This window comes from Podarcis filfolensis (assembly GCF_964270895.1).
Source record: "Podarcis filfolensis genome assembly, chromosome: 2".
NCBI lineage: Eukaryota > Metazoa > Chordata > Lepidosauria > Squamata > Lacertidae > Podarcis > Podarcis filfolensis.
In genome coordinates, this window is record NC_139605.1 from 38409982 (window position 1) to 38425688 (window position 15707).

General features: G+C 47.2%; 1 protein-coding gene across 1 annotated transcript in view; it reads right to left on the minus strand.

Moving 5' to 3' along the window:
* Positions 1–480: 480 nt before the first annotated feature.
* The window catches only part of CHST13 (carbohydrate sulfotransferase 13), a 53895-nt gene continuing 38668 nt past the window's right edge, over positions 481–15707 (minus strand). The window contains exons 2-3 of the mRNA XM_083602800.1: positions 8899–8981; positions 481–4633 (exon numbers count right to left, since the gene is read on the minus strand). Coding sequence (XP_083458926.1) covers positions 3788–4633; positions 8899–8981 — 929 coding nt within the window. The 3' untranslated portion in view covers positions 481–3787. The remainder of the gene's footprint in view (positions 4634–8898; positions 8982–15707) is intronic.

Below are 15707 nucleotides of genomic sequence, written 5' to 3' on the forward strand. Positions count from 1 at the left end.
ATAACCCAATTCAGTTTGTGGGGAGCAATTCCAAATGGCTACTCAAGTCTCTTTACTCCAAGCCCACTCAGACCAGTAAGGATAGCCCAGATGTTGGCAAATGGCAGCTCCCAGCTCTCCTGACCTTTTGGCCATGCTTGCTGTGGCAGGCTGAAGCTGTCCACGTCATCTCGAGAGCAGTGGCGTAGCGTGGGTTGTCAGCACCCGGGGCACGGCAAGTAATTTGCGCCCCCTAACCAGTGGATTTTAGCAGGGGGCAGAGAGCTGCGAGTGCGAGCGCGCCCCCCCAGATGTTGCACCCGGTGCGGCCGGCCCCCCCTGCACCCCCCACGCTACGCCACTGCTCGAGAGCCCCAGATGGACCATCTCTTTGCCCAAGTCACCAGATCCAGGCCTGCAGCACAGTCATCCTCTTTATCAGCACAGTTCGTTAACAGAGGCGATGCATTATGTACAAAGACAAAGACAAGGGTAACACGGTAGAGACAAAAATGCTGCTTTATTGAAGCAAAACTGTCCATTTGGACTGAACTGATTTGTCTCTTCAAGTACAAATGCTCCAAAGCTAGGCAGACTGACCATGGCTTACAAGTGAAATTTCTCTCTCTCTCTCTCTCTCTCTCTCTCTCTCTCTCTCTCTCCAAATCTGGCAATATGTCTACCATTCCAGACATGTTCTTCCCCTCCAAAACCCATGTCATCACTGAATAAGGTTTCCTACCTTCCCACTTCTAGAGTGCATTCAAGTTCTTTGGGATTTCAAAGTGCTTTGCAGCAAAATAAAAATGGATATGCTGGAGGATTGACTTGGCCCATGAAATGAAGGCAGCTTTGGGGGGGGGGAATGGGAAGCAATGATCAATATGCAAACCAGTCTATGGCAAACGGTGCATTCAGTCTTAATATAATCCAATCTTAATGTAAGGCAAATCTTCCTGGGCGTAGGATTTGTAGAGAGCAGGGCACCCCTAATCAATGAACACTGCTCTCTGTCCAAACTCTTCCTGAACCTGAACCAAATCCAGTTGATAAGGAGAATTTTAAGGGCACCAACTCTTTCCAAATCCACCATCCCTTCACTCAGAATGGCACCTTGGCCCAGCTGAGGCACAACTTGCAAAAACACAAATGAGGGAGCCTCATATCCCCCAAGGCAGGGGAGGCTCCAAGTTTCAGCATTCAGCCCTTTCATTTTCTCTGTACAAGAGTTGGGAGGTTTAAAAATGCTTTTGAATGTGTGGAGTATGAATTAGAGGTAGGAGAATAAAGGAAGGAGCTGAGGAAAGTGCCAAGCAGAGAAGGACCACTTGGGAGGAGAAATCCCCTCTTCCAATTAAAGGACACAAACATGGGGACACACACACACACACGCATACTTTGTTACACTCTTGTCCTAGGCCATGCATGAAAACCTGTGATCCTCCAGATATGATTGGACTACAGTTCCCATTATTCCTGACTATTGGCTATGCTGGTTTGGGCTGATGGGAGTCCCAACATCATCTGGAGGGACACAGGTTGCCCATGCCTATTCTATGGGGGGAAACAGTCGAGACATTACCTTAATAAGGCAATAAATATATGTAGTGAGGTTGGCGTGAAGGGGAAGTGCCTTTAGTAAAAGTGTTTCCCTTAGGGAAAGTACTCCTCTTCTGTTTGAATTTCCTGGGAGGACTGGAAACAAAGGAGAAAGCAGTTGCCCTCTCTCAGGGTCAGCAAAAGAAGCACAGCTCCCACTCCAAGTATGTGTCACGATGTCACTGTTTAGTAAAATCCAATTGGCTATATGGCATTGTGACCTCATAGGGGTCAATATGTGATCCCCATATTGGGGCTGGGAAAGCAGGAAAACAATGGCACTGAAGGAGCAAAAGAGAGGGTGGAACAAAAGGGTTGTGAAGAACTATAAGCAACATTTTTAAAAGCATGGTTGGGGGTTTGGAAGGGAAGGGGGATTTTTATTTCCCACTTCCAAAAGTCCAGCTTTTGCTCTGAACATTCCAGACACCTCTAATTTACAGGGCACAGGGATTGCATTTATTCTGGAGCTGCAATTAGCAGCCCACAGCTCAGCAGCTAAATACAGAATGCTGCCTGCCCCACCTCAGAGTTACAGCCCTACATCCTATCCTTTGTTTCAGGCCTAGAGAGTGGCTAGCTCTGAGGTGAAGGCCACTGCTAAAAATATACACTTCTTTCCCTCCTAAGAATGATGATTGGTAAAGAGGATGCAGGCTTTCCTAGAGAGAAGATGGCATCCATCTTCCCAGGGACATTATCTCCCTCCTCTGGAAATCGCATGAGAGAAAGATGGATACCTGCAAGGGCAGGAAACTGACTAGTCCTACAAGGCATGTTCTACATGCTCCGTTTGCCAAGAGAGGTCTGTGGGGTGGATAGGATCCCTTCTATGGAGCCAGACCTGGTGGGACAGTAAATGGTGTGTGGCACAAAGGCCTGGTTCACACAACATGAGAAACCAAAGGCTTGCTCTTGGTTACAACTCATAGTGAATGAGACATCACTTAGCTACAAGCTCTGGTCCAGATGGCACCTTGGCTTAGCACAATGCAGGAGCAAAAATGACCGAGGGTGGGAGAACAAAGCAGTGGCAAGCTCCTCTCTGGGAACCCAGATGCCCATGTGGTCCCCCATAAGCCATAGTTTGGCTTACTGGGTTGTGCGAACCAGATCAAAAAGCTCAATTCTAATTCAAGGTACATTTTCCCTCAGACTGGTAAAACGAAACATTGCTAGCCTTCTAATCCCAAGGGTGTTCCCAACTCTGCCTCCATCTCCACCCATTTTTCACAGATTAAAGAACCTGTTTCTGGAGCTTAAATTGGTTAGGCCCATGGTGAGCTAGGCCAAGGGTAGCCTATCTGGTGCCTGTCAGATGTTTTGGACTTGAACTCCCATCATCCTTGGCTGTTGGCCATGCTGGTTGGGGCTGATGGGAGTTGTCGTCCACAATATATAGAAGGTATCACGTTGGCTACTCCTGAGTTATGCACATAAAGAGAGAAAGCCACAGCAATTCCTTCATGCAATGACTGCATGTTGACATTGTTTTTTGGTTTTTTTTAAGGATTGAAGAAAGGCATTCATTTCTGCTTTGGTTCAGGCCATTCATATATGTAAATATGTGTGCACACCCGCCCTACTCCAATGGACAATCTATTAAGCAGCACTGCCCCAGTGCAATGTCTATTCATATAAATGGAATTTGCTTGGGAGTATAACTTGGTGGGCTTTGTGTGCAGTAAGTGCTCAGTCATATCCAACACTGGTTGAGAGAGAAAGAGCGAGGAGGGGACATGAAATAAGGCTTTGTCTCACAGAAAAATTCTAGTTCACACTAAGACATTGTTCACAATAAGACACTTTTGGCTCACACACCCCTGCTTCTTCAATCTACGAGGAGAGAGAGAGAGGCTTTGGGGGAATATTAAACAACACATAAAATTCATATCATGTTTTATTGCTTCTCTGATTGCTCCAGGCTGATTCTCCAATCTCCTTACCAAAAAAAAAAAGGCCACAATTCCTGTATTCTCCTGGAAAAATTCTCTTTGGCTGAGGAAGGATAATCAAACAACAGTAGATTTCTTTAACTGAAATAAGGGAAAGGAAGAGACAGGAACAGTGGCTGCAGTTTTGACAAACTGGAATCCCAATGGATTGACCATCACAACAAGAGGGGAAAGGTTATCTCCTATCTTATGTTCACTGGCTGACAGCAGAAACCAGGAAAGGCAAAGGGAGGCCCGGCTGCTTGGTCACCACCTCATCGGGTGCGCAAGTAAGTCGGGATGGAGTAGTTGAAGAGCAAGTAATCCATTTTGTATAAATTAAATAACCTCCTTTGGTAAAAGGGGCTGATGTTCTGGAAGAACTTAGCCGTCATGTCGTCGTTGGTCCTGGTGGTCTTGGAGGAGGAGGGGAACTTGATGCCTGCGTCAGCCCCAACCAGTCGCAGGATGTAATTGGAGTCCTTGGCCAATGTCTCGTACTTGCCTACCACGTCGTAGTGGATGATACAGGGGTGGCAGAGGGAGTGCACTCGCTCCCAGTGCTCATTGAAAGGCTCTTCGCGCTGAGTCTGCGGATCCAGTAAGTAGTACACAAACTCCTCGAAGCGCACGTCATGGCCGTGCTCCAGGGCCTCGTCGCTGGGGTCCTGGCGATGCCGCCGGATTATCTTGGTCCCGTAGCGCTTGTGGAAAGCTGTGTTGTAGCTGCGGGTGAACTTGTTGCGGTAGGCAGAGACCAGCCGCTCCAGAGGCTCCCGCACAAAGATGAACTTGAGGTAGTTGCGCAGGCGGTAGTTGATTTCAGGGATGCTGTACTCGGAGAGAGTGTGCAGGTTGGAAGCCACATGTGCCTCGTTGGCTGGGATTTCCAGCGGGTCCTGGTACTTGCCCTGCCCGGTCAAGACCATCATGACCCGTTTCCAGTTAGTGCAAGCCACCTTGGGGACGTAGCAGTACAGCAGCCCGTGAACATCGTCAACCACCAGGTGGCGCAAGTCGTCAGGAGTGAGGAGGCGTCGCTTGCGTGTGTAACGGTTGCACACCTTGTTCAGCAGGTCCCGCCTGCGCTGGTGCGTCGCCTGCAGGGAGGACTGCTCAAACTGAGGAGACAGAAGGGGGAAGGTGGAAAGAGTCACTGTACACTTGGCTAGTAAAGTGCATTTGGCCAGATCCCAACCTTTTCTCTGCTCAGGGCCACAAACACCTACGTGTCAAGAAGGTCTTTCTAAGGCAGTTGTCAGGAGATCACCTGCTACTGGGACAACTTCCCTTCAAAAAAACCCTGCACCTACCTCTTCTCTGGCTGGCAACAGAGTTGGCAAAAGAGTAAGAGGAGGAAGGAGGGACAGTTTATTCCTGCACTGCAGGGCATTGGACTAGATGATCCTCAGGGTTTCTGCCAACTCTACAATTCTAGGGGTGGGGTTCAACTATGGTGGCACTGTGGTCTATACCACTGAGCCTCTTGGGCTTGCTGATTGGAAGGTCAGTGGTTCAAATCCTTGTGACAGGGTGAGCTCCCGTTGCTCTGTCCCAGCTTCTACCCACCTAGCAGTTTGAAAGCACACCAGTGCAAGTAGATAAATAGGTGAAGCTGCGGTGGGAAGGTAAACAGCATTTCCATGTGCTCTGGCTTCTGTCACAGTGTTCCGCTGCACCAGAAGCAGTTTAGTCATGCTGGCCACATGACCTGGAAAGCTGTCTGTGGACAAATGCCAGCTCCTTCGGCCTGAAAGCGAGATGAGCACCGCAACCCCATAGTCACCTTTGACTGGACTTAACCGTCCGGGGGTCCTTTACCTTTACCTCAACTATGTTGCTGCAATGAAAAAAGGCATTCACATAAAGAATATTTATACCCTAGAGAAGTCTGTAGCCACCAAGAATGTGCAGCACCCTCACCTAACTGCAATTCCCAGAATTATTTGGGAGGTCAACTGGTATGGCCTATATTTTTAAAAGTCTGCATATTCTAACTCATTTTTATAAATCCTCACAGTTGTACTGTTTTATCTATATGCACTGTAATGTTTTTATTGTTGTAGATATTTTTACTGTGTGTGTGTCTAATTACGTTTATAGAAACACACACACATGCTTTTTAACAGGTGGGGGATACATCCATTTTTTAAAAAAACAACAACCCTGATATGGCTTTTTAATGTAGATGTGCCCACATGATACAAGGCTCCTTACGACCCCTTCAGAGCTTTTAGCAACCTGAATCACAAGGAGGGGGGCGTCATTTGTTTGTATTCTCTCCCTGTACATCTGCTAATTTGTTTGGGTGATAACTAAATGCCACAAGATTTAAAATGCCAGCTGGCGCGTTTGGAAAGGGGGGGATCTAACCTGGCTGTGTGTACAAGAGAGTTGCAGGAGGAGGAGGAAGGTGCTGTTAAAGTGTGTCAAGTCATCACTGTCTGAAGGCAAAGGAAAAGGGAGCATCAAAGCTTCCTTCATGAAAGGCCTGGCCAAGTGCTCTTGGCAGGGCAAAGTTAACTCTGGGACAGGATGACGTGAGCAGAGACTGCCTTGGGCTATTCAAACATCCCAGCCTCCCTGCTCCTTATTGCGGTTCTTTCCTGTGCAAGCCATCTGTTAGGAAGGGGTCAGGTCAGGCCACTCCAAGGTCATGGTGATGCCCCAGGGCTTGCTACTCTGAACAAGTTCAAGAACTGGATTCATGACTTGGAAGGTATGCATGTGTGTTCCTCTTGCTTTCTTCTACACTTATGCCCACCGTTGTCTCCCCCCTCTTTTTTTTAAAGAAACACAAGGCAACATCAATTTATTGAAGGAGTCTGCCCTGATTCTCTCCCTCCTATTTCATTAAAGACAGAAAGCTCTCGTTTCAGCACGTGAACTGCAGCTGTGGGTTCAGTTGCATTTATTCCTTCGGTTGCTCCTTCCACCGTCACACAAGTTCTGATGTCGTGCCAAAGGCCTGCTTTTGAAGATCCCCGTTCGCAAAATATTCTCTGGGGGAGGGGGGAATCAGCTACGCCATCCCACAGAGGGCTTAAAGCTCTGTTCATGAGATAAATCTTGGACATTTGCGCAGGGCGCATTCTGCATTTTGTTACACAATTAAGCAGATCCTTTGTCTTGCGCCCAGAAAAGCATTCCTAGCTTTAAGCAAGGAGCTTCTACTAAAAAGCATACGGCTCTGAAACCACAATCTGGCCTACACAACACAAAACCTTTTCAAGTAAGGCTCCCGCTACGTAGCAACAGCATTTTCTTCCTAGGAGGGGCTGTGCAACGCGTAGGTAGACCTTTTGCTTCCTTCACATTTGTCTTCTGAGGGTTCCTGACAGCTGTCAGGCACCGTTAGATCACAGCCCAGGAGCCTGCTTACTCAACCTACCATGCCTGCCTCAATTTCTCACTCACCCGTTGGCATCTGCCAGGCCAAATAAGACTTGTTCACGCTCTTCAAAAGGAAGAGGGATAACATTAAAAAAAACAACCCAACCCACTCTCTTAATGCCAGACAGAGAGATGGGTGGAGCAGGCACATCACACCTTATTGTTTTGGTCATCCAGCAAAATTAGATCTGATTGTGGTCACTTCCAAGGTGGGGAGTAAGACCAATGCTCAGACACAGTGACTTGAAAAGAAAGACAGCAGACTCACAGGGAATAAGACTACCAGTGGCTACTCCAGGAACAGAGGCAGCATTATTCCCAATACCAGTTTCTGGGAGAGGACTATTTCTAGTGCTGCTCCTGGTCCTGCTAGAGGGCTTCCCAAGAGACCTCGCTGGCCAGCCTCTGCAGGAATCAGGATGCTGAACTAGAGAGAGGCCTTTGGCCTGGTTCAGCAGGGCTCTTATGTTCATAAGCTGACCCAGGATTTGAACTCACATCTCCCAGAGCTGGGGCACATCTTAGATAGGAAGCTATGGTTATTGACTACGTCAGGAGCCATTTACTCACCCCGTTTCACAAGGGCCAGGCGGCTTTTGTGTAACACAAGGGTTAAAAGTTATAGAATGTTGTGCGCTTGCAATGGCTCCTCTTTAAAAACACAGTTGAGACATTAAGGCAGAAACGTTATAACACTGAAAAGCAGCCGTTCCGTTTCCTATATGGGTTCACTGGGGAGTCATCATCGCTGCCGTGGGAGCAGTTATCTGGCTTTCATTTTCTCCTGTTTCCATTAAATTAATTGTCAAAAGGAAGGCAAGAGTAGGTGGTTACGAGGAGAAAATAAAATGTATTCTGGCAAGCTCCAACAGCCACACACAGGGAGTATCCTGTGGTATCTGAACTGTGGAGAGTTTCCTACCTTCCTTATTCCTAGGTTGCCCTTGGCAGGCATCAGTCCCCTAGCATAAATCACACTGCTAAATGGAGTCTGTGGCCAAGCAGTCAGGGGCATCGGATAAGGTGGCAAAACCTTTACCTGGACTGCACCATGTCAAACTGCTGGTGGGGATCGATGTCCATTAATGATCCTCCAAACATACCAAAAAAATCACCACAAATAGGTAACTGCCTCATCAGTGGGAAAGGTTACCAGCAATTAGGTCTTAAAAAAAAAAAAGTGTAGGGGATTGTTAAATCATGCATGCCTCCCCCTGCAACCTAAAGTGGTACAATCCAGACATAGGATTGCTTAAGTCATCCACTGTTTGTAGGGTATAAACCTATGGGGATAAATCTCTTGCCAGACCAAATCTCTGAGCAACAGCAGGGACAGCTGCGGACCTTTGGGGAAAGTCATTGTGCAGCAGTAGAGCACATGCTTTTAACATGCAAAAGATGGCAGGTTAGATTCCCCAGGAGTGACAATTGAGTCTAACCTCTAAGGGAGAAATAACTCCACCCAATTTTCTAGATCTAGATATATTTGCCAGAAGCCTCCCAGAATACTTGCAGCCCAAGAGCCTGAGCTATGCAGCAGAAGCATCTGATGCCACTGATTCTAACTTCTGCAAACTATTTGGAGAGGGGAAAAAGCCAACATGCTCACAGTGGAGCTATCCTTTGGGAGGACTTGCTCCTGATTCGCTTGCTGGATGCTTTGAAAGCAGGGTGGCCAGGGCATGAGAGCAACTCAATCCCCTTTCCAGATACACAAAACCACCAAACTGGCAATTTACCTCCTCTGCCCACCACCTTTCTGTAATTATCAACGAGGCAGAATAAAATGGGTCAAAAAAATTGTGGCCTGGGTGCAAAGTTGTCCTAACAAAAGAAGAAGAAAAAATGCACATCTTCCTCTGCAGATAGTAACACCGAAGTTGCATCATAGCAGGCGTTGTGTGTTGCCTGGACTTTGACACACAATGAGCACTCCCCAACTCTTGCCGGTTCCCTCCACGCCCTTCCACCTCCCCTTTTCGCGTTCACTCACCTGATCACCGTGGTAAAGAGCCTGAAGTGGACTTCGACCGGACTTTCCATGCCAACTGGACTTCAGAATCCTGTCCTCTGCAGCTGGAAAGGAAAGGGGGAAGTTTTAAAAAGTGCCACTAGCAGCTCTGTTTCATGAATGAATGAATATAAACACACACACACACACACAGTGTCAGCCTTTGCCAACCTGGTGACCTCCAGCATGTGCTGGCAGGGGCTGTAGACCAAACAGCTGGAAGGCACCCGATTGGTTGTAGTATATGACTGAGATGCTTGGGTGGTAGGCATCTAAGAGAAGATTCTGCCTGGGAAATGGTTTTCACATGTGCTCTGTTATGTCTGGATCAAGATGAACACCTAAGCCTGACAAAAAAACCTCCCCAATGGAGTTGGAAAGCACAACAGGTCTGATAAACAGGTTGTCTCTAAAAATTATTAGAGAAAATAAGATTAGGCTCTCACTTACTAGTTTAATCCCACTCTTCTGTTAGAGCACCTTCAAAGTATCCCCGTGGAACGCCCTCCCATCAGATGTCAGGGAGATAAAGAATTACACAACTTTTAGAAAACATCTGAAGGCAGCCCTGTTCAGGGAAGTTTTTAATGCCCAACATTTTATTATTTTTTATATTTTGCTGGGAGCCGCCCAGAGTGGCTGGGGAAACCCAGTCAGATGGGCAGGATATAAACAATAAAATTGTTGTTGTTGTTGTTGTTGTTGTTGTTGTTGTTGTTGTTGTTGTTAACAAGGATTGAAGCTATCAACACAATGAAACATTAAATGGTAAATAAAACAAGAAAGCAGTAGTAGCAAAAATACTAGCAGTAGAAAGCAAAATAAAACATGACAAATGGGCACATGCTGTTTGTGCTGTGGCACCAGTTCTCTGAAATTCTCTTCCCTTAGAAGCGAAGGAAGCCCCAACATTGTGATGTTCTCAGCCTTTATTACAAACTTTTCTTTTCTTCCAGTCCTTCCCAAATTAGCCTATTTTTATCTTTGCTGTTTTTAATTCTTGTTGGCTTTTATGTCTTAATTCCGCTTTTATGATTTGCATTTTACGTTCTGGGTGATATCCCATCAGCAGAAAGATATCCACTTGTGCAACAGGACTTTGCCCCCTCTGTCCCCTCCCCACCTCCCTTGCCCCCTCCAAAAACCTGCTCCAGAGGGTTGGGAGAACCCCTAGAACAGTCCAGGGGAGGGGGAAAGAGAATGTTCCATTTTACAAGCAGAAATCCTTGCACTGATGACTGAATGTTCACACAGCGCTATTCCACATTTGTTGTTGTTGTTTAGTCATATCCGACTCTTCGTGACCCCATGGCCCAGAGCCATAGCTGTCAAGTGTCCCTTATTTGAAGGGACAGTCCCTTATTCCAGCGCCATGTCCCGCTGCTGTCCCTTATTGATGGATGTCCCTTAAATGTCCCTTAAATGATGTCCCTTAAATTTCAAAGGAAGCAACTCCTCTCCCTCCCTCCCTCCCTGCCGGCCAGGGAGGAGGGAGGTTCCAACTGTGTTGCTTGGCTGTGTTGCTCATCCAATAAGAAGTCTAAGAACGACTGGGGGGTGGAGCTTGCATGCCTTGTGTGTGGCTAGTTAATGCAAGCTGAGGTGGTTTTTGAATGCTGGACGCCATTTTGTTGCACGTGCTGCTGCAAACTTTGCAGTGCAAAGCCAGGCCGGGGAGCCATCTTAAGTTGAGGCTGCATAGGCCTTGTGGTGCATGTGATTCAGATTCTATTCAGTTGAACCTCTGGTTACAAAGTTGGTTGGACAGTGTTCTCAAAGCTACCCAGCATGAGTTTGACCAGACTGCAGGAGGACAGGAAGACTGGAGTGCCTGGAACAGGTGAGGCTGCAGGTCCCTTATTTTGGCTGCTGGTCCCTTATTTTCAAGGCTGCTGGTCCCTTATTTTCAAATCTGTAAGTTGACAGCTATGACCAGAGCACACCACATACCACATACGACCCTATCTTTCTGTGCTGCGCTTTTTATCCTGGTTTGTTGTTTAATTCTACTGCATTTCTTTTTGCTTTTTGCTTTTCATTGTCCAGACAGGGCGTAAGACAGGGAAACCAAAATTCTGTGGTTTGCCTTATTTAGTACTTCCCATTTACAGTACCTAAACCCTTCACTCGTCACTTGCAAAATAATTAGACCCCTGTGGGCACAAGGATAGACCACTTCCCGCTGGGCCAGACTCTCCAGGCAATTACCCAAGAAGTGGTGGCTGTCAGTAACAGTCGCTGGCTTGCTCAACCCAGTGAACCCTCGGCCTGAAGCAGGGGGAAGCCATTGTGGCGCTGGGATGAGGCCTGATCAAACGCATGCCAAGCTGCCACACTCTGCTGAGCTGCTCATGTGTGAGGTTCTGAGCCTGCGCCACTGCCAGTGGCTTACCAATTAAAAAGGAGAAACCTGTCAAGGCAGATTTTAAACATTCATTCATGGCAATGACTAAAAACCCTATTGAGGCAGGGGGCCAGGATTCTGGAAAAAAGTAAGAAGGGCATGCTCATTAGTTTTGCTCCCCATAATAAGAACTTGAAGATATTTGTTATTGTAGTAGGCTCAATGTAAGAACACAGGAAGAACTTGCCAGATCAGCCCAGTGGCCTATCTAATCCAGCGTCCTGTTCTCACAGTGGCCAACCTGCCGGAAGTTTGCAAGCAGCACCTGAGTGCAATAGCAGTCTCCCCACTTGTGATTTTCAGCAGCTGCTACTCAGAAGCATTACTGCCTCTGTCTGTGGAATCAAAGCATGCCCTTCATTATTTGTAGCAGCCAATGATAGCCTTATCCTTCATGAATTTGCCCCAAAGCCATCCACAGCTTATAGGACAATGCCCAACCCTAGGCCTATGCTCTGTGTTCTCATTACTGCTGGGATAACAACAAGTCAGCACAGAACAGAACTGACTGGCCCAAACATCTCTTTGTAGCACTGCTGCTCCTGCTGTAGGCGCCACAGTATCCCACTTCTTACATCCGGGGGCTAAGATCAGTGGGTCCTGGAGGTGGAATGAGCTGGGAAGCCCCAGCTGTGTGTGGGGGAAGGAGATGGCGATTGGAAGGTGGTCACTTTCGGTTCTGTTGAACACATTGAAACAATATGCCTTATCATTAAATGCCGAAGAGGACCAGATGTAGTCTATAACGCTTGCCCCTCTCGAACCTAGAAAAGTATAGAATCCCCCGGACCAGTCTTTGGGAGTGCCATGCAAGCTGTGCAGCCCGCATTTTATGGAAAGCTCCAGTAGTATGATGCCAGCCCTATTGATGGTCTTAGGTAGGTGGGTTTCAAGACGCCATGTTCGAAAGAGCAAATCTAGATCTTTTGTGGTAGAAGCATGAATATGAAGAATCAGGATGAACATGCTAGGGGAAGGGGAACAAGCTTTTGAACTCCAGGCTGTAAGTCATAAGTAACAGACCACTAATCTAAATGTCATTGTCCCTGGCTTGAGAAAGCAAGTACATGCATGTTCCTATACTGTTTTGTACTTCGGAAATCAACTCAGCATGCTAAGGGAAGTTGGAGGTGGGGGAGAGAAAGTAAGGCTGGTCACATTCTTACACAGTGAATAACCTGATAGCTTGCAGTGGTTGTGGAAATCAGCAGGGGAGGGGGAGAATTTAATCATCCAGAAAAATATCACCAGCCCTACCACATGCTTGTCATGTGACAGAAGGGGAAGTTACTCAGTTTGGGCAAATGCAGTGCCTATATGCAAGGTTGGCGGTTGCTAAAGGGCAAGTGCTCTGTGAGCTGATGCAAAAAGTCGGGAGAAAGCGGCAGGTTACTGAAGAAGTGCGATGTTGCAAGTAACCACAACCCATGCCCACAAAGGTACCGTTACGGGGGTGATAGGAAGAGCTTGTCACATGAGCTTTGCTAGATATGGGGAACCAAGTGTTAATCTGCATTTCAGTCTTCTCTCTGCCCTGTCCTAGATTGTAAATGTTCACACCTAATCCAAACTGACAGGATTTTGGTACCGTTAGACCAAGTTCTCTTGCCTCGGAAGAGACAGAACTCAAAGCACAAAGGGAATTTCCAATGTCGGTCTCAGCGAGTGCAGCCTTTCCTACAAGACAATGCATGGAAGACACACAGCCACAAAACATGCACCAAACCACATACAAAAAAAGAAAAAAAGGAAGAACTGGCATTGAACTGGACTCAGCCCTGGCTTGACAACACCTAACATGTTAGAAACTTGCTAACTAACCAGCTTTCATACAGATAAAGGTAAAGGGACCCCTGACCATTAGGTCCAGTCGTGACCGACTCTGGGGTTGTGGTACTCATCTCGCTTTATTGGCCGAGGGAGCCGGCGTACAGCTTCCGAGTCATGTGGCCAGCATGACTAAGCCGCTTCTGGCAAACCAGAGCAGCACACGGAAACGCCATTTACCTCCCTGCCGGTGCGGTACCTATTTATCTACTTGCACTTTGACGTGCTTTCGAACTGCTAGGTTGGCAGGAGCTGGGACCGAGCAACAGGAGTTCACCCCGTCACGGGGATTCGAACCGCCGACCTTCTGATCGGCAAGTCCTAGGCTCTGTGGTTTAACCCACAGTGCCACCCTTGTCCCTTTCATACAGATACCTCGTGGCAAATGAGAACTGTAGATATGCGTAACTCAAAAACTAGTTTTAAAACTGCCTATACACCTCCTGTGGTGTTAAGACAACTTTGTGTTTTAGGCTTTCCTTCACTAAGTACTGGTAGCAATCTGCTCTGTGCGGTCAAGGGAATATGCCCCCTTCCTGCTGTGTGGGCTTGATCAAGGGATTTCTCAATAGAAGGCAACAGGAGGCTAGCAGTGCTGATCTCCTCAAGCCAAGATGATATTTACAACGTGTACAAGAGCATTTGTGTTGGGAAGAGAGGAGGGGAGCACTGGAGCATATACAACAGATCCATGGAACTGTATTATAAAACCAGCCCAGGAGGCTCACTGCTTAATTTGTTCCCCACGTGGCCTGATGAAGAGTTCTTAAGAACTCAAGAGTTTGCACACTATTTCAGCTGGCCTAATTGAAGACATGGTTCTAATATGGTTTTTGGAACCTCATTTTGGCATCTTTGCAACACCTGAAAACAAAAAAGCAACTGGGCGCAGTTAAGACTTCTTTCCTTCCTAAAACAACAGAGAGTATTGCGATGCCTTAAACACTAACAGTTTTTCATTACGGCATAAGCTTTTGTGGACTTGGGGTCATTTTGTCAGATGCAAGGTTGTACGATCCTCGGTTGTCAGATACACATTGCACATGGATGTATAAATGACCCTTTGGCGCAGTTATTTATCGAGTTGTCAGAAGTCTCTAAATCTCTCCGCCAGGTGGCTAACCTTTGGCCCTGCAGAGGTTGTTGGGAGACCAGCTCCCATCAGCCAAAACCAGCACAGGCAATGCTGAGGGCATGGAAACTGTCACTCAGCAGCATCCATAGGGCCACAGGTTAGCTGTGCCTGCTCTGCACTGATCATAAAGCAGAGATGAAAGCTTGCCTTATGAAAACACACTTAAAGAGTACACTTAAAGAAAGGGGCAAGTAGCCTGAGGGCAGTTACATAATTCTTCATGCAGAGTGCAGCAGGGTGGTATGTGGTGCAGGGCTTCCACTATAAAGAGAATCTCAACAGCCAGTTTTGGGGAAACTAAACATGAAGGGTGGGGATGGGATAAATGTCCGTAGCCCGCCAAGTACAGGAAAAGTTGGGATTTGAGATATCTTGTTTCAGGGAGTGTGCGTATGAGCTATCAAGGGAACCATCAGAGCAGGAGATTTACTGATTGTGCTAGTAGCCATGGCAGGCCCCACTCAAGCACTGTAGTTATGGACCATACAGTGACCTGAATAAGGGAATTGCTTGGCTCTGTGACCCAGTTATTAAGCCACTCTATCATCTATCTATCTTCAAGTAAGTGCAGAATGCACCCATACATATGGCAGATAAGAGAAATGGAAGCAGCACTGGGGGGCAGTACATGAGGCACATTTGCTGTTCCTCACCACCACCTCCAGCGGAATAGCCGATAGCTATGATGCCCCTCTCCTCCCTCTGCACGCTGTTCTCTAGATGTATTTTAAAGGTTGTTTGGTGTGGGTTTTAATGCCAAGAGCTCTACTGCAGAATTCTGAGAAGTGTGAAATCTAATGAATAACTGCATCCTAATCTTCACATCAGTCTGGGAGGTGTGGATCAGGTCAGTTTACCTGGAAAGTCAAAAAAGGGAGGGGATTTGTTGAGTAATGGAATAGCTGTGCTCCAGGGGTGGGGCACCTCAGTTCCAGGGTCAAATGCAGCTCTCCAAGCCTCTCTGTCTGGCTCTTGAGACCGTACCCTGGCCACATAACCCAACCATGCTCCTTACCACCCCTACTTTGCACCCAACCTAGAGTGCTTTTGGCTGGCTGCAATGTGTCCCTCAAATCTTATCATGGCTTTTGCTTGTGTGGGAGGAGAATAAAAAGGAGTGCATGATGTTCCAGACCCCTCTTGGCACCACTAAGCTAGGCTTCAACCAAGGACCAAAACATTGCCTTTCAGGAGACAGCAACCATATATATGCAGGACCCATTCATGCACATCTGCAGTACTCAGCAGAACATTTGGTCTGCTTGGCAAAAGGGGAAGAGAAGGCTATGTAATCTTTATTCTTTTAGAAAAAAAGTAGCTAACTTATTGGTGAAAGAATGTTGAAGCTCTTGCCTGGAAATGGGCAGCAGCCAAGCGTCTTCATTTCACAGGACCTGGCGGTTGTGGTGTTAAAATGAAAGATTA